Here is a 24189-nt window from a genome sequence, read left to right as displayed (position 1 = left end):
TTAAATAAAGATCATATCTCTATGGTGTGCATTGCATTATACATCATTAAATACCATGCTTCAAAGCTCTCAAAATGGACCATGTCATTGATATTGTGGTAAAAAGAGTTAATTTTATAGGTGCATGTGACTTAAATCACCAACAATTTGGTAATTTCTTAAGTGAGATTGACCACATGGACTGCCCTATTACAGTAATGTTCGTTGGCTAAAGTAAGGGAATTGTATTGAAATGCTTCTATGAACTGTTTGGTGAAATTAAAGTTTTCATGGAAATGAAAGAAAAAAATGTGCCTAAATTTGAAGATACTGAATGAATTCTGGATTTAGCTTTTATCGTTGACATTACTGGTCATTTGAATGATCTGAATCTAAAAATGCAAGGAAGCACTAAGTTAGTGACTGAACTTTCTTCATGCATTGAAGCATTTGAGATCAAGCTTGAGTTTTGGCCAATCAAATGAAAGGGAATTTATTTCATTTTGCTACCTTGAAATCACTTGAATATTCTCCCAATTATGAAGAAATATCCTTTCAAAAGTGCAGCTATGTAATTTCTTATCTAAGAAGAGATTTTCAAAAAAAGGTTCTTAGATTTACATGAAATGAAGTAAAAATTCTCCCTTTTCTGCTGACATAGACATTGAGCTTAAAGAACTCCAACTTAAAGTGATAGATATGAAGTGTAATTTAGCTCTTAAGGATAAATTTTCAAGAGTAGACATAAAAACATTTTATCTGTATTTGGGAGATAAATATCCTAAATTCAAACGATTTTCTGCAAGAATAACGTCTATCTTCAGAAGTTCATATGTTTGTGAGCAGTTAATCACTCAAATGCACATAAACAAATCAAAATATCATTCAAGAATAACTGATGACCGTTTAAATGCAATAATGAAAGTTTCAACCATCAAGTCCTATCTAAACTTTGATATTCTGGTTAAAAAAAAAAAAAAGAGAAATCAAGTTTCAGGAGACTGCAGAAAATTAAGGTAAAAAAAAACACTAGATAAAAAATATTTCTGCTTATTTTTGACTAGATAAAATATTTTTATCTAGTCAAAAAATTTTTGACTAGATAAAAAATATCCAGAAAACTTTTTTTTGTCAAATTATTATGAACCAATATTATGAATAGGATTTTTAGGAATAATTGTCCTTATCCTGCCCAAAAGATCTAGTTTATGTTTCAAATCCAGCCTGCAAAACTAAATGAGTTTGACACCCCTGCTATAACTTAATATCAGCTTATCATGGACACACTGTCAAATGCCTTTGTAAAAATAAAATAAAATGGCAGTATATGCCTTTAACTCATGAACCACTCCCTTAACAAATCCATGCTGAACCTCAGCGATAGCATTACCTTCATCTGCCCAATGCTGTATATGATCTATCACTAATTTCTCCAAAATCTGAACAACTACAGAAGAAATACAAACTAGCCTATAGTTTACACTTCCATTCTACCACCAATCTTATACAATGGAACCATCTTACTCTCCTTCCACTACTTGGGCACCTTTCCCATAGACAAGACTCTCACTGAAAAGCCAAATCAACAGAGCCACCAGTTAACACGTTCCCTTAACCACCTTACCAGTCACATTATGGATTAAATACGCACCCTCAAACACTTCGTATCCATCATATATTTCAATGTAATATCAATGGCATTACAATTTTAATATGCACTTCGCATCCATGCTAACTTGGATGCATATATACATCCTGGCCGGTAGTGTGGTTAAAACACATGGTGAAATCCCATCCAGAACCATTGCCTTATTCACATTCAGAGAATTAAGTATTTGTAACACTCTCCTCTTGCACCTTCCAAATCTTGAATCCTCCCCATCCCTTTAGTAATAACAACCCTGTTTTGTAAATCTTCAAAAAGGCAAATGATAAAGAACAACAGAAAAACTCATTCAGAAAAACAAATACAGAAAAAAAAATGAAAATGGGTATGACTTACCAAGAAGCTTTTATTCTCCATCACTTCTTCTGTCCTTGAGAACGGTTTCCATGTGTGCAAAGTTATCTACCCAAACAGAGTCATCTTCTTTCCCATTATATCAAGCAAAAATTACCAGTAATTTAAGACTTGAGATACATAATGAACAATCATTGACAAATTACTAATGAGAAGTGAAAGATGTGTGCGATTTAGGCCAGTACAGAAATAACATCTATTAAGAAGTGCAAATGATTGGTGCAGTATTAACAAAAGATCGCACGACCCAAACAAAAAGCAAGCTGATAATTTAATGCAAGTGCTAATTCTCTTAAATTTCCATAATATCTGAAATACATTCACTATATATTTTTTAATTTTAGCACGTTCATGAAGGGGGGGGTAGAATGTGGTTTGCTTGAGTGTGTATAGCAATTTCTGTTGGAGGGAAGATGTGATTCATTAGTTAATGTTTATATTCCCAGTTGTCTGTAATTGCATTATTTGTTGAGAAATATATTACACACTCTGCAAATGTCTGTGAACTGTATTCAGTGACATGATAAAACTAATTGTTTTCCAGTATAGTTGCTTTGTGGAGGGTGTATTGTTTGCTGCAGGGAGCGAGTTATCGCTCCAACATGAAAAGTCGGGACGAAAGTGACTAGCAATTTGAGTAGGAGAATTCATGCTTAATATAATTTAATATACATTATATAAGTATGAATTTCATAAATATATACATATTTATGAAATTCACATTGTATGTTACTTTATGGGTTGTTTCCTTAAGTATCTAATAAGTGGGTTCTAAAATGTTTAGTTTTAGTATGTATGACTATAATTTTTTTATTAATAAAATATAATAAAAACATTTAACTGTCAATAGGAAATGGCACCTTTTTTTTATTTCGTAAACTAAATGCTGTATTTTTGTAAAATATCTTGTTGCCGTAATACGGCTGAACGAGCGCCGTGAGGCAGGCTGCCTCTATGCTACACCCTGTCGACAGTAGTGGTCAGAGGGATTATCAAAATAAAAATAATTATTTGGAGCTTATATAATTAGAATAAAATATAATTATCTTTATAAATATGTATATATAAATTTAATATTTTTGTTAAATATAAAATATATCCAATTTAATTTTTTCTGCCTCCAGTATAATTGTAACATAAACTCTAAGTTTTCTGCCTGCGGCATCCGCCCATTCCGCCCCTGCCTCGCGCCGGGCCTGTAGGTATTAAATAATGGCATTCTTGAGAGCCTCTCTGTTTATTGATTTCTATTCAATACTTTTTCGATTCATTCAATTCATTCTTACAGCTATTTGGCTGTTTAGGTACATGATAGCTATTGCTATCTAAATATTCCAAAAATGCAAGTAGCTGGTTTGGAATATTTAGCTTCTTGAGTATGGTCTGCATTTTGTTCCTAAAGTCTCTGTCAAAGGTTTTTCTGGTAATCTACAAATGCTAAGCATGTTTCTATGTTGAATTCACAATGCTTCTTCATTAAGATTTTTAATGTAATGTAAAAGTTAGATCAGTAAAGAATTATCCTTTTCAGAAGCCATTTTGGTTCTTCACAAAGTTTATCTTCTAATATGATTTAAGTTCTGAAGTTAGTATTTGCACATAAAACTTATAACCAATCTTTAGGAGACTTATTCCTCTGTAGTTTTCACAGTTGCGATTATTACATTTTATATATTTAATATATTGATATGATAATTGCTTTATTCCAACTTTCTGGAATTTTTCCTTGCTGTCAGATATTTTTAAATAATTTAATAAGTCATTTGACAAATAGGATGCCTGAATATTTAACAAGTTCTACATTTATTCCATCTTCTACAATTATAATTCATAAAATTCAACTTTTGGTAGGCAAAATAAAAGCTCCAACAAGTGAAGGAAATCTCAATTTCACATGTTAATTACAGAATTGTATAATAAATTAGTTGACAACAATAAAACATACATTAAAACGTGGGAGTTTTCCCAGAAATAATACCCATACATTTAAATATTATTACATACCTTCTCAAAGCTATATGTTGTATTTGTTTGATCGATTAGATTTGGACATTCCCTGTTGTTTGACTCCACTGGAATAACTGCTGTATTGTTCACCATAGCAACAATTGCCACACTTAGATTCACACGAAGAGCATAAACAAGAAAAAATCCCCAGAATGACCAAAAGGTTAAAAGGTAACGTGCTGGAATGCAAGCTAAAATAAAGAATATATAATAAAATCTAAAATAAAATAAATAAATAATATACAGGTCATATCTGATTAAAAATATGGTATAAAGAGATACATCATTGATTATCAGAGTCCACTTTTCAGCATATTTTGACATTATACTCAGTCCAATTTATAACAAATAAATAAAATTATAACTAGGGCACCTTAAGTGAAACAGTGAAATTATAATTTTAAAAAAAAATCTTTCATCAAATGGTCTCAAGCATAGAACTTGTTCACTAACAAAGTAAACTGCTTCCCCACATTGGACTGAGCATACTTGTGCCAAACATACTGCACCCTATATTTCTAATAACTTTATAGAACACTGCTTGAAAACTATGTGAGATAAATTTTTGATAATCATATTTCTGTGGTTTTTGCAAGAATTGTCATAATATCTGTGATGACCAGTGCCATAATGAGGGTGTGGTGAAAGAGGCGTCCACCATGGGCGCAACTAGGTTTGGGGCGCACAATGTAAAAAATAAATAAACAGATATAATAAAAGTCCGCTATTTTATATTGTATTTTTAAATTTCGGCAATACACTGCTTTAGACACACAAACGGACACACTGCAACTCATTTTGATGGGGTTAATAGTAAGTATTTAACATATTGCGTTTAGTAAAATTTAACTTGTTACATTTGAATTTTTCAAAATTTTTAGCATTTTAGAGTTATGGTTGTGCAAGCAAGACACTTGCCACAGGCGCTTCATACCCTCATTACTGCACTGGTGATGACAATTTGTGTTATTCACAGACTGAATAATAACCTAAACGTGGTGGGGTTTTTTTGTAAAAATTCTATACCAAAAGTTATAGTGTGATTATGACACATCAACCTACTTTTGGCTTAAGTGCCTTAGACATATTAGTTTTTTGTATAATTTGGCCACAACAAATCAGCTCATGAAAACAAAAACTGAAAACAATTTAAAATCTTTATTAATTTTAATAGAGATCTTAAATCCTATTTAATGAAATAACAAATTTCAGTTGACAAATGGGCTAACAAATTTTTCTAAGGAATACCAAATTTTAATAAAATTCTGACAAAGATATTATTAAAATTTATAATAAACTTTTATAATAATTTTATTGCTATTAGGATAATTAATGCAAGCACAACAGATTGCCTATCTTTTTGTTACAACCTTTTAGTGGTGGACCAATTCTTGTCACGCAATTTCTTCCACCAGAATATAAGTACTTTCAAGTAAAGTAAAAAAAAAAAAAAAAAGTAGTATGGTCCCTTTTATTGAGATTTCTTCATTACCAACAACCTCCCTTCATATCCCTTTACTCAATCCCTTAGTTTCTAGCAGTCTACTAAGAACAACCTCACTGCAGCAAGGGTTTTTCTGCTACAAGAAAGACCACTGCCATGAGTTAGTAACCTTTCATGTATTAATTTTCAAATGAAGCATTTTTCTTTGGAGGCTAAGCTAATAAAACAGTCTTCAATCAGAATATGTTTTCCCTACTAGGTCCTGTATTGAATAATAATTTTAAAAAAATCCTCTAAAATCTTTTATTCTCCAAATAGGCAGAATTCTTTTAGCACTTACTGCCCTTAGCAACTGGAAGGTAGCTGAGCTGCATTCTTAGCCATCACCAATAGCTGAGTACAAATAGCTACTGATGGTGAGTACCATTACTCATTCTTTGCTAACAGGAAAAATTGAAATTAAAAGGATAAGAAAAGAAAACTAAAAACATATTTACTGATATTGTTATTTATAGCACTTAATATTTTTGGAATAAGAATAGCAAATTAAGTGTATAACGAAGCTTATTAAGCATTTTATATATTAACTATATAGTACAAGAATATAAAACATAAGAAACATACAATAATTTTTAATAAAAACTTTATATAACATATATCTTAACAGACAGTGCAAAATGAAAACTTCATTAAATAAGCAAGCTTACTTGCATAATTGGTAAATGCTACAAAATTACTGAATGTTACAAATTTCTAAATGAATTGCATCCGTAAGTTTATTAACATCACTATTAATAAAGATGACACTATGAACTGTTGCATACTGTCCAAAAATAAAAAATAATTAAAAAAAGCACTGCATGCATGCATGAAATGCTAATATTTTTATAATTTCTGAAAGGGGGAAAAATGCATTCTTCTGTAATTATATAATTCTGTATTTTCTAATTCCACTCTGGTATTTAAAATGGCATTATTTATGCATGCAGTAACAAATAAAGTGATTTAAATTATGTACATGCAATAACAAGTGGAACATGTGTATGAGAGACAAAGGTAGCTTCAACAGTGACATGCTTCTTTTGTTAGTATACAGTACATGCTATACTTGCCACTTCTTTTTGTATCCATCCTTCCACATTTTTTGTAGAACAAATCAATAAAAGTTTTATCAAATATCCTGAAATGAAGATGAATCCAGTGAAAACAAAATCTGTGCAAAGGGGAGAAAAAAAAAAAAAGAAAGCTAAAAAAAAATTAATAATTTGGATTGGCTAGCATCATTGTCATGCAGTTTTCTATAAACTATTGGCCACTTTGCAAATTAAATAAATATCAGTTGGATAAAAATTCTTATTTGAAACCAAGCAAAAGACAAAATGCTCCAAATTGGAAATTCATCTATTGATTCATCTATTAAATATGCTTCATGAAGAGTTTTCCCAGCATTGCAATATGTACAAAGGCATACCTCCTATTAGAGAAGAGTGTACAGAATAAAGATTTACAACAGATTGGGACATCTGTGTTATACATATTACATATCTCAAAAATTTTCAAAAGAACAATTTCTGGCATTAAACAAATTTTTCAAAATATAAAACTCAGAGTTGTATACCATTTTAAACATTATTTTCAATATGTATTAAAATTATAAGATATCAAAAGCTAACAAGTATTTTGTGGTGCTATATATACTACTCATCAATTTGAAGTTATGTCAGTGATTGATTTCTTATATACCCTACTTTGCTTATCATTACCACTTTTCAATATTTCAGACTGGTCTCCTTAAATTTGCCAAATGGAATCCACTAACATTATTACTCTTATTATGTGACAACTCCAAGGAGTCCCTGGACTCATTGCAGGGGGGCATACTACTCCACTGTACACAACTCACTGTGTACCCTACTTAATCCTCCAGCTTCAAGATACTACTATCAACATAAAATACTATCTACCAATCACTGCTAGTAGTATTGGTCTGTAAATTTCATGTATTCTCTTGGACAATTTTCTATATGCTGGATGAAAAACCTTTGCTATCTCTGTATGAGATCAGCTAACGCACCTATTAATTGAAAAAGCCCACATAAAGATTTCTCTTAATACAATGAGAATCAAACTCAACTGAAGTACTGTTACAACTTCAACAGAACATAAAGCTTTAATCAATCAATAAATCATCTACAGCTTTCAGCACATACAAACCACGTATAAAGTAAATTACATGGTGCAATATGCATATTGCACCACTCAATGTTTGAAATGGCCTCCTTTTGGAGGCCATTTCAAACATTCAAATGCAAACCTGAAGTCTGTGAAGTCACATATCACGAACGAGCCCAGTGTAATTACCTTTTCAGTGGCTCTATAGCACAATTGGAAAAATGACAGTATATTGCACCCTTCTATTAGAAAAAGGCCTAAATTCAATTCTCGTCATGACAAGAGGAATCTTTATATGGTCTTTTCATTTGAAGGTGAGTTAGCCAATCACATGCAGAGATCAGCTAATGGACTTATTAATTGAAAAAGCCTATATAAAGATTCCTCTCAACACAATGAGAATCAAACTCAAATGAAGTACTGTTGCAACTTGAACAGCACATAGACTTTTAATCAATCAGTAAATCATTTACAGGTTTCAAACATACAAACACATAATGTGCATATTGCAGCACTCAATGTTTGAAATGTCCTCCTTTTGCCTTTACGCACGCCTGAAGTCACATATCGCGGAGGAGCATGATGTGATTACCTTTTCAGTGCCTCCATAGCACAATTGAAATCAAATAGAGGCACTGAAACCAAAACAACAACAAAAAAAAAAAAAACCTGCTACCTCCGTAGCAGAGGTAGCAAGTTTTTTTGCCCAAAAACTCAGATTTTTCATCCCACATACAGAAAAATTGGCCTTGAGAACACACACACACAGTTTACAGATAAAAAATACTAGTGGTGGTGGGCAGTAGTGCTATAGATGATGATGATGGTAGTTGCAGTTTGGTGTAGTTGATGGACTAAGTAATGAAGATGGAATGTCGTAGAGTAGATCCCATCTCTCAATGAGTCTTTGGACACGAAAATAATATTGATGATGGCACACACAACATCCAACATTAACTCTGCCACTGCTCACTCCAAATCCACTTTCAGGCTGGCAATGCCAGGGTGTTGTTTCCTACAAGCTACTCTCTCAAACTCCAACCACAATTTGAAGTTTCAATGGATTCAGATCAGGGGCTTCTAGATGGCCAATCAGTGAAGGGACTGAGTCCTGTTGGAAAGTCCACTGCCTAACATGAAACAAAGTGTTCAGAGGGTGTATATCAGGTTCTAGCACAGTATCTTGATACACTTTGGCAGAGATTTTGATCCCTTTCTTGCAGAAATGCGACTTGGATACCTCCAATACACTACCACCCCATCACTGATGGGATGATGACCTCTCTGAATCCTGGGTGCTATGGGGTGCAGTCCATCCAGAACATATACTTGATCATTTTGGCAGTCAAATGACTCTTCCTCTTCTATGAAGAAAATATCTGTGTATGTTTTCACATACTGCCTGAAAAGCACCTTTGATTTTATCACCCTCTGAAGTGCAAGTTTTGGCGTTAGAAAGTGTCCAGTAGAATGACAATAGGCACTCACCTCCAAGTCATCAGTATATGTGATATCATTCTCTGAGAAACATTCATCTCTCATGACATCACTTTCTGTGTTCTCACAGGATTATGGCAGACGCATGCCTTCATAGCCCTCACAAGCTGTTGTTTCCTAACGCAGTGTGGTCAACCTGTTCTTTGGCAGTCAGATACATCTTCTGTATCATTATAATGGTTAATAATCTGATACACAAACATCCTACTGATCCTGAGTTCTCATAATCTCCCCACTGCATGTTAACCCATACAGCTAGACAACTCTCCCTACCGATAAACACGCGAATATTGGCTGTGCACAGTGCCACTAATGGAACTGGGCTCACATATTCTGTTGGCTTGGGGGGGGGGGGGGGGAGCTGAAACAGTATTTATGGCAAGACTGTGTGTGTGTGTGTGATGACAGTGAAAATTTTCAAGATGATTTCAATAGATTGGTAGTATGGGCAAAGGAGAACAAATATCAGTTTAATGTGGCAAAATGTAAGGTTATACATTTTGAGGTGAAAAGATTATTAGCTACATACAAAAAGTGGCTTTTTTTTCTTTCTTTGTTTTTTAAATTGAGATAAGAGGTTATTATACCTCTTCATAAGGCTTCATGTCTCTTGGAGATGTGGAGCTGAGCCAGAGGCAAGGGTTAAGATGGTAGAGAGTCTATGGGGATGCTCCATATGAAGAGATTGAAGATTTCTGGGTTACAGAGGCAGAATAATAGGCAGATAAAGGAGGAAAAGAAATATCATAGAGACATAAGTTGCTCAGGGGGCTTACAGGATTGATACAAAGGAAATTTTTCAGCACATGACTAGTATGGGAAAAACTTTGGTTCATCCCTAGAAATTAAGACTGGAGTTAGCAAGGGCATGAGGAATAGATTTTTTTTCTAGTCCTTATGAAAGTGGTTCATCCTTATGAAAGCATCACTAACTCCAGTCATTCACCCACTTTCCCATTGTCCCTTGAAAATGGGGAAAATGACTGGAATCAGTTATGAGTGCTTTGTTAGTGAATTCAAAGCAAGATATGACAGGTTTGTGAAAATGGTTTGTGTTGATGTTAGTAGATTACTAATGATGAGTCTATGAACTTCATAAAGGTGCACTGATATAATAATAATATACAGTGTGTGTGACCATATTCAGTCAAAAACAGTTTTGAATCTGGAACTGAAAATACAGCAGGGCAATATCTAATAACAAAATAATGAAAATACAGCTACTGAGTCTTATGTTACTACATATTCACTAAACAAAACGTGAAGAAGCAGACTGATGGACAGAACAGGTGGAAGAAATTGAGCTTTTTCACTTAGTTATACTATAAATTAAAGATTACAAGAAATTATATTATTGGTTTAATATAGACATTAATGATTTCACATCAATTGTCTTAGTATGTGTACTATAATGCAAAGCACCCTCCATTTCGGATGTGTATAATGCTGTGCATTATGGGAAGGTTGCTACCCACACCAGTTATTGATGCATGTTAAAGTGCAGGGATACCTCTCCAAAAACTCACAGTGATCTAAAATTTACTTTAAATCTGACTGAGTGACACTAAAGGATCACCTACTAAACTCATTGCTCCTGACCTGAACCAACCCCAGGACAGGAATTTCAGCAGTGGCTCCACTCACTGACAGGCAAAAACCAACCACCATCCAAAGCCTCTCTACTCCCCACTATATAAGTAAAAAGAATTCTCCAAAAATGCAGACAAACCCCCAGATCACTCTGATCTCAGTGAATGACCGAAAGACAATTTAACAAATAACTTTCTTCGACAGGCCCACCCCACTAACAAGGCAGAGCTGCTCATATCCCAAAGGGAGGACATTCACCAAGGCAACCAGAGGTCCACTTCATGGAACATCTCACATCCAAGCAAAACCACATCAGTGAGAGCCAGACCCAGAAGAGACACCAAGGCTGAAGTAATGCAAAGTCATATACTTTCCATATACAAGTAGTTAAAAGATGTCACACTTTATTATTAAAATACTCTGGGTTAGAAATAGCCATTGTAAGATTATTTTTACTTGGTTATACTATAAATTAAAGATTCCAAGAGATTATATTCTTGGTTTAATCCTTTATCCCAGTGTATACAAACAATGTTTGCTTGCAAGGTATTTTTACAACTGGGCTACTTGTGTATAGCATTTTTTATATATATCTGAACTGGTGTGTGCTTTACACTATGGGATACTAAGACAATTGAATGTGAAGTCATCAGCCTCTATATACAAGTAGACCCGAGGCCTGTGTAGCTCAGTGGAAGTGGCGCTTGTGTCCTCTGCGCTTGGTCGCTCAAAGTTTGACTTAAGTTCAAGTCTAGTCACAGAATGGAGAAACTTTTTCTAAGCCTTTCTTTGACCGGTTCCCGAGTTAGTCAATCTCTGGCACGGGCAAGTGGGTTTTTCATCCTGTAAACTCAACAAAATCGACCGTAGTACCCACATTATTTCAGACAGTGGCATATCTTGTTAGGGTTAGATACCAAGAGATGGCAGCACTTGTTTGCCAGCCTCTTCATCAGTGGTTGCTATAATTAGTGATAGACATGGCCCATGTCACATGGGCCAGTTATCTCTGATTGGCTACTTGGGGAGATTGAACTGCCTACTCAGTCTCCAAAAGCTAGAAAGGATATAAAGGTCTTGCCTACTCCAATACATAAATCAGTTAAAAGGACTTAACTGATTTATTTTATTTTTATTTTATAGAAGTAGACCATTACACTTGGATAAAGGATTAATATAATTTCTTAATATCTCGAATTTATAGGAGGAAGAAAAGAAAAGAAAAGCAGCCAATATAAATTTATATAATGTGGCATTATGGCATTAGCACAAGATTTAAAATGAGAATGGGAACATTAATCACATATCATAAAATTTGATTTTGGAATAACCTCCAAAGCCTATTTTATGATATATCGTGAATGTTTCCATTAACAGCATTAGAAATTTACTTATTAATATACGCAGTATGTTTTCAGCAAATTTATAAACAAATGAAAATGGAGAACCCTGCTACATATAGCTAGTTGTGGTAGTTATGCACATCTTGAAAATGAATATGTAGAGGGGGAAAAAAAGTACAAAGCTCAATGTAAATCAGTGATAGGTAACATTAGTGATAATATGACAAAGAAAGAAAAGAGCGTTTTCTTTCTTTGTCATATCTCATAATATGTAAGTCGCTGTTCTTGTAAATTACATGAGTATGCCCCAATAATCTTACCTGAAGGTCTGAGCCATTGCGGTAGAAAATGATTTTTCGTTTCATAGTCTCGGTAAATTTTGGCATTACCCTTACTTCTGGAGTCTACAAAGTTTTTTAGAAGTACTTGATTAAGTTCTGCTTCGTTAGTTAAATGCATCCTCACTTGTGAATAGTATACCTATATAAGTAACTGAGAACAGCGTATTGGTTTTCTGAAATTATAACGTACCAAAAAGAATTTCTAAATTATAAACGACAGGACCAATCATTCATAAAAAGAATGAAAAACTTCTCAGCCAGCCTTTCTAGCAGATGTCCAAAATTGTAGGAGTTCAAAGTACAGAATGTAAATAAATAACACGTTGCAAATAAATGAAAAATAAGTTACTTTGTTCATATACATGTTTCTAAGCTAAACATGATAATCTGCTGAAGAAAAAGAAAATAAAAACTATTTCTGCTAATACCGAATGCTTTTCCGAAAAAAAATTATGTATATTTGCTATAATGCTAATTCTTTAATGTTCAAGTCATCGTTGAAAGCTTCCTCACCGCTACTCTATGCACGTGTCACTTGAAATCCCAACAATGTTACGTCACTGTAAATCCGGTGATATATCCCCCCCTCCCCCCCCACCTTTTTTTTTATTTCGCAAAACAGCTTTTCTTGTAATTTTTTTTTATTGAAAAGGTTTTAAGTAACATAACAACCACTAAGTTTTAAGCTGAATATTACATCGCTTTAAATTTAAATTTGTTTCCTTTTTAAATGTGTGAACAGGCACCTCGTGAATGGCTTCAAGTAAATTATAGCCTATTATTTAATTACAGTTCTTCTCCTTCTTCTTCTTCTTCTTCCTAACATGGAAATTTAGGCCATGTGGCCTGTTTCTGTCTCATGCCATCTCTTTCTTGGTCTTCCGATTCTTAATTACAGTTCTTATATATGGTTAAGTCAAAAACTGCAAAGCAGTACATCACTTACATTTAGCGATGTATCACTATGCAGCACATCACTAAATTTAGTGATGTACAGACTGAGTTGCACGTGAGGAGCCTCGAGTGAGACTTCCCAGCTATGTCCGTTTCGACGATGTACTTGGGTTGGCTAAACCTGAGGTCGAATCCCATCTAAAACGCAAAAACTTTATCAGAGCTTTTCATCCGAAGGAGAGTTAGCCAGAGGAACACACGCAATACATAAACATACGGTACTACGGAATTAAAGATTGGTCACGCTCTTCATCGGATTCGGTTTCGAATGCCTGCATGGTATGGTGCCCGTGTGGGGACCAAGGTAACCACTCAGCAAAAAAATTTTGTACCAACTTATGCAGGAAAAAGGTATTAAATCTGAAAAAAAAGTACTAGATTTTTATGTAACATTTTATGTAAATAATGTAACATCAAATTTTCAGTTATTTAATATGCTATTTACATACTGTATATACAGAGGTTACAACTCACAAGAAAAACACTGGATGTATTTATTCAATATTTTTAACAGATTTTGCTGAATCTGTTAAGCTCTTCAGAAATGTATTAACTCTTCAGAAATGTAGATCGAATTCAAAGCGTTCGAGTAATTTAAGGAATTTATCCGAATAATTAGTTTCCTTTTTAAATTGCTGCGAATGAGTGAATATCCAGGATTTCACAGTGCGAGGGGCTGATTATGGACTGAAGTCTGTAATTGGCTGTAAAACCTTGGAGTGCACATAGCGTACACAATGTGGGTATTCAGAAGAGGTTCAAGTAGGGTTCGCAGCATCTGCAGAAAAAGGACTCTTCAGAAATAGTAAAGTCTAGAGCTGATGAATGTTTCAATTTTTCTTTTGTCTAAAGGAGTCCATTCATCAAGCGAGTTTGTAGTTGATTTCTTATTTTATTATTATTTATTGTCACTGATTTCTCCTACAGCATTTTTCATTTCAAAAACTTCATTCCAAAAAACCGACCTTGACCTTTTTCCATTTAGCATCGCTTAACGTTTTAATACAGGGTCTTTGAAATTTATTCGTTTGAAAACTTGGCTACGGAACTCAACATAGAAGGACGAACATTTCATCTTGAAGAGTCTTATGTCTCTTTCTGGAACTTCACTCTTATCTAAACTCATTAGAAGGGCTTCCACTCACACTCCTAGATATACATCTTCTATGTCTACAAACTGACCATTGTCAGCTGGATTTATCTTTTCAATTGGTGTATTTGTAACATATTGAGATTTCATGAAATATTTCACGATCATTTTCATTTTATCTCCTGCTGATGAAATTATAAGATGAAGACGATATTCAGTGCCTTGGTAATCTAAATTTAGATTTACTATTGTTGGTAAGATGAATGATAAGAAGATAAAATATGCCTTAATTAAGGTATTTTGTAGTGCAGTTAAAACCGATTTGGCTTGCTCAATTCCATCTTCTACTGCGCTCAAGATAAAGCATGAAACCAACGCATGCCATTGTTCTACTATTCTTTACTGCACAACATTATGAATTGAGAGCGAACGAGTTTTACCCAACCTCAGCAAATTATCTGGTTTTAAGTTTGATAGTTCCTGAATTTGTTTAAAGTCTGTTAATCTTTTCGGTTTCTTTTGTATGAAATTGTAAATATCTGCACATAGTTTTTCTAATAAATTTGATAGTTTCTTACATGTTTCAGCTGCAAATAAATTAAAGCTGTGACATATCTATCTGGCGATATATAAATGTTCATTTAATGATTTAAGACGAGCCAGAATCTTGTCCCATCATAACTGAAGCATTATCAGCAGCAAAGCCTAATAAGTTTGCAAGAGGCACCCTTCAGCTTGTTTAATAATTCTATTAGAGCTTCAAACAACCTCAAGGGCTCACTTTAGTGAGTACGGGCATGGCAAACTCGAAGTACCAGATGCTGGACCATGCCTTACTTCATGTAATATATATCTGTTATATTATTCTGTAGACTGGTCCCTCCTCTTCTTTCTTTGATTCTTTCTCTCCTCCTTGCTCCTTTCCCCCTGATGCTATTAGAGTATTCGAGGGCTAGGGGTGAGTCTTTCCTATCTTGCTAAGTCTAAGTCATTTCGTCTTATGCAGCCACCGAAGGAGGCAAGCTAGCCTCAATAGGTGCCGGTCCCAAGCCCGGATAAATGCGAGGGTTGATGTCAGGAAGGGCGTCCGGTGGGAAAACTTCAATGCCAGCTCAAACTATGATATGAGTCAAAGAGAAAATGATATAAGGACAAGGGCGTACCCCTCAAGCAACGCGCAGCCACATCGCCCTACAGCTGCGAGAAGTGGACGAGGGCTACCGCATCAAGGGCGGGTGCGGTTAAAGAAGCGAGCCCAGCAAGTGGAGAGGATGTTGCGAGTGGGAACACTGAATATTGGAAGCATGATTGGAAGGGGAAGAGAGGTGGCAGACATGATGAGGAAGAGGAAGTTGGACATTTTATGTGTGCAGGAGACAAGGTGGAAGGGGGAAAGGCAAAGGAACTGGGAGATGGATATAAATTGTTCTACTCTGGAGCGAATAACGAGGGAAGAAATGGAGTAGGAATTGTGGTGTGTGGCAGAATGAAGGGTGAAGTACTGGAAGTGGGTAGAAGGAACGACAGGATCGTACGAATGAAATTGGGTCTTGGAGAAGAGTGGGTGGTCGTATTATGTGTATATGCCCTGCAAGGTGGTTGTACAGCAGAGGAGAAAGATGAGTTCTGGAAAGTGTTAGATGAAGAAATGGGGGAATTGAAAGAAAATGAGATGGTGATTGTCGGAGGAGACTTGAACGGATATATAGGAAGACAGAATAGAGACTGTGAAAGGGTGCATAGTGGCCACGGAGTGGGAATGATGAACCAGGAAGGAGAGAGGGTTGTGGACTTTGCAGTAGCGTTTGATCTGGCAATTGTGAACTCGTTTTTCTACACGAGGGAAGAACATTTGAGAACATTTAGGAGTGGTAACAACAGTTCACAAATTGACTACATTTTGACTAGAAGAAAACATCTTAAGATTGTGACAAATTGTAAAGTAATTCCAACAGATCAAGTAGCACAGCAACACCGACTGCTGTGCGCAGACTTTAAAATAAGATCAAAGATAAGATCCTCTGGATGCCATGGGATGAAGATAATTAAGTGGTTTCACTTAAAAGAGGAGAGTGTGAGGAATCGTTTTAGGGAGAGAGTGTTAGAGAGGATTTCGGATGGACTGGAAAGTGTACAAGATTGGTGGAAACATAATTCAAAAGTAATCTTGAGCTGTGCAATCGAGGTGCTTGGTGAGACATCTGGAAAGATTAGAGAGCAGAAGGAGGGTTGGTGGTGGTGGAATAATAATGTACAAGTGGCAGTGGCAGCTAAGAGGAAGGCAAAGCAGAAGTGGGATGAGTCAAGAGTGGAAGAGGACAGAGAGGTGTACATAGAGAGAAAGCAAGAAGCCAAGAGAGTTGTGGCACAGGCGAAGGCCAGGGCATATCAAGATCTGTATGATCAATTAGAAAGAAAGGAAGGACAGAGGAAAAATTTACCAACTAGCGAAATGTAGAAATAAAGCAGCAAAGGACATCTTACATGTGAGGCAGATCAAAGACGCTGAAGGAAGAGTATTATGGAGGGATGTGGACATAAGAAACAGATGGAAAATATACTTTGAGGGACTTTTCAATGAGGAAAATGCAAGGACTCACAGAGGATATGGGCAGCCTTCTGAGGGGATGGTGCAGAACATCAGTAGAGTGAAAGTGATGGAGGCCATGAAGAGGATGAGGAATGGAAAATCGGTGGTCCCCGACAGAATTTCAGTGGAGGCATGGAAGGCACTGGGGGAACAGGGAATTGACCTGCTGTGGGACCTGTTCATGAAAGTTTGCCAACAGGAAAATATACCAGAGGAATGGAGGGAGAGTACTCTTGTCCCCATCTACAAGGGTAAAGGGGATGCACAAGACTGTAAAAATTACAGAGGAATAAAGTTGATGTCCCACACAATGAAAATCCTAGAAAGGGTTCTTGATGGTAGATTGAGGAAGGAGGTGGAGATTGCAAAGGAACAATTTGGATTCATGCCTGGTAGATCAACAACAGATGCTATCTTTGGGTTATGGCAGATGATGGAAAAGTATCGACAGAAACAAAGGGAGCTACATCTGGCATTTATTGATCTGGAGAAAGCATACGATAGAATGCCAAGGCAAGAAGTCTGGAGGTATCTGAGGGAGAAGAAAGTGCCGGAGAAATACGTCAGGTTGTTGCGGGAAATGTACAAAAATGTGGAGACAAGTATTCGGACCTGTCTGGGACAGACAGAAAGTTTTCAAGTAACAGTTGGCTTGTATGGTTCAGCATTAAGTCCGTTTCTGTTTAATATTGTGATGGAGGTGGTAACAGAGGAGGTGAGAGAAGATGCGCCTTGGGCAATGTTGTATGCAGATGACATCTTGCTGTGTGCAGATTCAAGAGAAGAAGCGGGAACTAAACTGGAAAGATAGAGAAAAGTACTGGAAGAGAGAGGTATGAGACTGAGCAGAAGTAAGACAGAGTATATGTGTTGCACAGTGGGCGGCGGCAGACAGGAGACAGATCTGGAGCTGGAAGGAAATGTCATCAGGAAGGTGAGAGACTTTAGATACTTAGGTTCAACAGTGTAAGAAGATGGAGAAGCTGAGAAGGATGTGGGATGCAGGATACAAGCGTGTTGGAGGAACTGGAGGGAGATGGCTGGAGTGTTATGCGATAAGAGGATGCCGATCAAACTGAAAGGCAAAATCTATAGGACAGTAGTGAGGCCAGCTATGACATATGCTATAGAAACTGTGGCTCTGAGGAAAAATAACATCAGCAGGATGGAAGTAGCAGAGATGAGAATGCTTAGGTGGATGTGCGGTGTGACCAGAAAGGATCGTCTGAGAAATGACTATGTCAGGGGAACAGTGAAAGTTACGAACTTAGGAGCGAAAATACAGAAGGCAAGGTTGAGATGGTTTGGTCATGTGATGAGGAGGGAGGACGAATATGTGGGAAGAAGGGTCATGCAGATGTATTTGCAAGGAAGGCGGAAGCGTGGGAGGCCAAAGAAGAGATGGAGGGAGCTGGTAGAAGAGGACTTGAGGATGAAGAACTTGGATGTGGTGACAGCCCAAGACAGGAAAGTGTGGAGGAGACTCATTATCAACAGTGACCCCATTTAAGTGGGAGAAGCTGCAGAAGAAGAAGAAGATTAGAGCTTCAAACAAAGCTGAACTTGTTTTGTCACTAACATCAATGATATTTAAAAACGAATCCTCTGCTGATCTTGTGGAATCATCATAGTAACGAACCACAACTGCTAGATTTATTTGCTGTAATGTCAGTTGAATCATCAAGAATTAAAAAAAAAAGTATTTTGAAGGTTTTTTTGAGATTTCATTGAGTAAATCTACAGCCAAACATTTTTATAAGACAGTTACATTTAGTGCGTCCACACTGTATTTTCTTAGCAGTTTCGCTATCAGGGCAATTGTTTTCAATAGAGTTAGATGAGTATCCATAAATCTCAAAGGCAGATCATGTTCTGCAATATATGCATGTGATCTTAATTCTGCCACTTTAATTTGTTTTTCTGATTGTTATTCGGAACAGAATTTAAACAATGACATTATACTGGTGTGCTCCTTTTAGATTCTACATTCTGCATGTGTTTTGGAGTGTTTGCATTACGAATCATTAGACTTTTGCTGCCATTAATGCTTACAAAATTTACAATAAACAATTTGTCCTTTAATTTTACCTGAACTGATCCATGATTTAAGAATGGGATCCTTCAACCAGTTTTCTTTGAATTTTTGCTTATATGATTTTTGATCTTTTTAGAAGAACCTTGTAAACATGAATCCAAGTTAAAACCGAGAAAAAGCTGCTCATCTATAACATAATCATCAGACCTACTTTAACCTATAGATCACCTGCTTGGAGTCACACTTACCCCAGTAACATAAAAAAAAAAAACTGCAAGTTCTACAAAACAAATGCTCCCGGATGATCTTTGATGTCCCATGGTTTGTTAGAAATGTTCTCCTCCATCGAGATACAGCCATACCAAATATCTCTACGTTACTTTATGATATTGCCTCCAAATACTTTGTACATACAGCTCTTCATCCAAACCAACTCGTCAAAGAGTCATCCAATTACGTTGAAAACGACAAATGGAAATACATTCACCCGAAGGCAACTCTGCTCGTCAGTACACCTGCCTTCACACAGCCCTCGATAAACTTTCTTCTATCTACATAATCAACTTATAAGCGATGAAGGGACACAAATACATGGGAATGTTATCCATCTTGTCATAACAGTTAACAGAGTTGTCTGCTAGGTATTAAACGTGGAGCAAACTTTTTACATAATGGGATCCAAATTACGCTGTGCATCAATAAAAGATGGTTACTCATATTAAAATATTTAATTTTTCCACTTGTTTTCATTATTGTAATGATCTTATAACGCGAGAGAAGTGTTTGAATAGCGAAGAATATATTTTCATTGGCTACTGCCAGTTAGATTGCGTGAGTATGGGATCGGGGAGGGAGGGAAGAGAAGGTTAGCGAACTGTGAGAGGGGGGGGAAGAAGAGAAATCATAGTTTTGTGTCGCTGAACGTGACATATGGAGAGGTGGGTGAAGAGAAGAGAAAAATATTAAACTCATATGTTTAACTCTCATATTGCTGTTATTATTATTCGGAAGGAAGAAAGTACTAGATCTGTTGGTGAACGCACTAGAACACTAAAAATTTATAAAAAGTACTAAATCTAGTACGAAAGTACAAGATATGGTCACCCTGGTGGGGACACCTGTCTCCACCAGGTGCTCCCCTATCGGGAGTTTCTCCTGGTTGTGGATCGGGAGGGAAGCTCGTCATAGTTTACTATGACGGGTACGAGGGAAATAAAATACCTCCCGTGGACCAACAGGTTAGCAGTTCTCTCATAGGCCGGTCTGGGGGCCTCGAAGGTGGCAGCCCTACCACTAGACTCGGGTGCTGAAGGCTAATCCCTTACATATCTTAAAATTTCACCCATTAAAAGAAATAACAAAGATATAGCCGAACTGCCTAAATAGTTAACAACAAAGCGAGGGAAAAGGTACATGAGATACGGAACATTAAAAGTCTACATGGAAAAGAAAACGAATTTATGGATGAATTTAAAAAAAATCAAGATTCGATCTGCTAGAAGTCACAGAAACAAAAAAAAAAAAAAAAGAGGTCAAGGTTGCCAAGAAATGAAAGATGGATGTATGCTTTTCTATTCAGGGGTAAACCCAAGAGAATGGGAAAAACAAGGGATAGCTTGCATAATTGAACCAGATCTCAAAGAATATATTACTAAATAGCAACTAATAAATGAGATGTTGTTGACAATCACTATACATTTTAAATCAAATAACCAAGAATTCACTGTAATTGTTGCATATGGCCCAAATGATAATGCTAATAAAGAAATTAAAGATGAATTATTCGAACTCTTACAAAAAGCAATTGAAGAAGTTTAAAGGCATATCATACTACTAGGAGATAATAATAATCAAGTAGATGAGGAAACGAAACAAGTGATGGGATCGAAAGGAGAAATAACCCGGAATAATAATGGTGAAAGAATAATAAATCTTTGCCTTACAAATAATTTAGTAATAGCGAATAAATATTCAAGCATAAAGAAATCCATACGTTTACCGGGGAAGAGCCCAGTAGAAATGGAAAATATATAATCGACTATGCCATCATAAGCAGATCGTACTCCAAGTATACAAAAAATGCAAGAGTCTATAGAGGTCCAGAAATAGGTAGTGACCACTATTTATTAGTATTGGAAACAATCCATAAAATAAAAGTTGAAAAATGTAGAAAAAATAGCAAGGAAATAAATGTTAAGATAAAGAACTGCAAACTAAAGAAAGAAGAAACAGCCATTGTGTATAAAAGTAAAATAGAAGAGAAGATGAAAGAAGTAGAAAAGAGATATATATATATATATGAAGAACAAGATGTAGAAAGTCTATGATAGAAGTTCAAAACACTTCTTCTAGAAACAAGCAAAGAAATTTGTGGTGTATGATTAAATAATAAACAGAAGAAACATAAAACACCTTGGTGGACTGAAGAACTAAAAGAAGAAATTAAAAAGAAAAAACAACTGTGGAAAAGATATATAACATCAAAGCTGCAGGTTGATAGAGATCTATACAACAACCAAAGAAATAAAGTTAAAACCTTAGGGAAATAAGAGAAAAGAAAATGCTGGGAAGGTGGGCGGCAGATGGCGGGGATGGAGATGATTAGTAGGAGAGGTTCGGTGTAGTGGTTGAGACAGTTGTAAAATAGTAGGTGTCCTCCCGCGATGAGTCTTCGGACTCCTTGGAGGTGTCACGAATAATAATAATAATAATGATAATAATAAATCAGCTAACGCCTTTTTATTCCAGTATATAGGGAGTAGGCGAGGCCGTTTTTTAGCCCTATCTAACTTTTGGAGACTGAGTGGGCAGTTCAATCTCCACTGGTAGCCAATCAGAGACAGCTGGCCCAAGGCTATCACTGATTAATTGGAACGTAGTGAAGAAGGCAAGGCGGCTAGTAAGTGCCGCCATCTGGTGGTCCTTAACCCTAACACAATATTTTTAATGTATGAAAATAGTGTGGGTTCGACGGTCGATTTTCTTGAGTTTACGGGAGGAAAAACTCGCTAGCCCGTCTAGATTCGAACGCCTTTCGTCGTGCGGCCAAGAGCAAGTGCCACTTCTACTGAGCTACACAGGTTCCCCATATCATCATCATCATCATGCGTATCAAGGATTTAGACCTAGCATGGCCTGTTCTGGCCTTAGAAGTCATCGTTGAATCGTTTAAGAGGACGTCCTGGTTTTCTTTTTCCTAATGGCTTGTACTTTAAGGCTTGTTTTGGTAATCTTTCTGTTTTCATACTTTGAACGTGTTCCATCCATTTATGTTTATATTTTTTAATTTTTTTCTATTACTGGTTCTTGGTTTAATTCTTTCATAATTTCTTCGTTTCTTTTGTGATCAAATAGGGTATACTTTGCAGTTTTTCTCATAAACTTCATTTCTGCTGTTAATATTTGTTTGTCTTTTTGTTTTATTCCAGATTTCGCTTCCATACATTAAGACTGGTAGGGCTAATCTATTATATACTTTTAGTCTGGTTTGTTTTTGAACTAGGTTTGGTTTAAATATAGAGGTTAATTACATCTGTTATTTTTAAATATTTTGCAGTGTAATAATAATAGTAATAATAATAATAATAATACTTTACATCAAAATTTTAAAGGAAACCAAAAAAAAAAAAAAGCCATTAAATTTTTGAATTTTGAATTTTGAATTTTTGTAATTTCATAAAGTTCACACAAATGCCATATTTGTGATAATTTATTTCATAGAGAGATGTGGAGGAATCCCTTTAGTTCGAATAGAAATTTCGAAATATAAACATTACTTTCGTCCAGAAACAGTATAGCCTAATATAGTAGTGTGTACCTCAGCGTTTTTTTAAACAATACTCTAGTTACTTTGTGTCACAGGCCCTCAGAAGCTATTGTCCTGATTAAGTCGATTCTTCAAGCCACGACATATCACTTCTTCACAGTGCCGTAACGAGGGCGTGGAGAAAGAGGCGCCCGCCACGGGCGCAACTAGATTTGGGGGCGCAAAACGTAAAAAAAAAAAAAAAAATAGATATAAGTCCGCTATTTTTATTGTATTTTTAAATTTCGGCAATATGTCGCTTTAGACATACAAAATTCTGCAACACAGCGGAATTCCGCTACATTTGGTACCACCGGTGAGTTCTAATTCGTCTCGAGTTAGATGGCAACGACACCGCCTAATATCACGACTTGAACATAACATTTCTTTGCAATCGTTCTCGTTATATAAAAAAATTATACTCATACACAGGGCCGCCGAGAGGGGATAACATCTGAGACTTTTGTCACGGGCCCGACCGTCGGGCTCCGACGTGTCACATCACTGTGTTTATAATGTTTTAATTTTCGTAATAATACAACAATGATAAAGGATAATGGCATATCGCGAGAATGATACTGTGTTTTGTTTTAGACAGACGGCTACGCTCTTTAGCTCGCCGTGAGTGTCTGGAAGACACTGATTCTCTCGGCGCGGATCGCTGTAGTTATAGGGTGTGAAGGCGTCAATAGGCGTTAGTGCAAGATTGTTTCGGTCTGTTTTATCTGACTTTTTTTTATTAAACAAAAGTTGAACTTTTTTAAGTGGGGCCTGGACCAGAGGCTTGTCACGGGCCCGAAAATTTCTCTCGGCGGCCCTGGTCATACATATTAAAACTAAACATTTTATAACCCACTTATTAGATACTTAAGGAAACAACCCATAAAGTATCATACAATGTGAATTCCATAAACTTTTATAGTCTCTCTCTCTCTCCTCATATATATATATATATATATTAAATTATGTTATGCATGAATTCTCCTAGTGAAATTGCGAGTAACAATCGCCCCTACTTTTCACGTTGTAGTGAAAAGTCGGGCGTATTGTTTACTCCCTGCAGTAAATAATATGCCCTCCACAACAGCAACTATACTGCAGAAACACAAAAAACATTTAGTTAGAACCTTATTATGTCATTGAATAAGGTTCGCAGACATTTGCAAATTGTGCAATATATTTCTCAACAAATAGTGCAATTACAGACAACTGGGAATGTAAACACTAACAAATCAATCGCATCTCCCTTACAACAGAAACTGCTATATACACTCAAACAAACCACATGTTGCAGATGCAACATGTGGTTTTGCTTGACACTA

At 35.9% G+C, this 24189-nt stretch overlaps 1 protein-coding gene across 1 annotated transcript in view; it reads right to left on the bottom strand.

The window, feature by feature from the left end:
• Positions 1-12569, bottom strand: part of LOC150106910 (sialin-like) — a 74366-nt gene extending 61797 nt beyond the window's left edge. Inside the window, exons 1-2 of the mRNA XM_090393503.1 lie at positions 12373-12569; positions 4004-4197 (exon numbers count right to left, since the gene is read on the bottom strand). Of these exons, the coding sequence (XP_090249629.1) occupies positions 4004-4197; positions 12373-12511 (333 nt within the window). The 5' untranslated portion in view covers positions 12512-12569. The remainder of the gene's footprint in view (positions 1-4003; positions 4198-12372) is intronic.
• Positions 12570-24189: the final 11620 nt, after the last annotated feature.

This window comes from Typopeltis vanoorti, chromosome 5, assembly GCF_054136105.1.
Source record: "Typopeltis vanoorti isolate ZY-2024b chromosome 5, IOZ_Tvanoo_1.0, whole genome shotgun sequence".
NCBI classification, from domain to species: Eukaryota; Metazoa; Arthropoda; class Arachnida; order Uropygi; family Thelyphonidae; genus Typopeltis; species Typopeltis vanoorti.
This window is presented reverse-complemented; position numbering and strand designations above follow the sequence as displayed.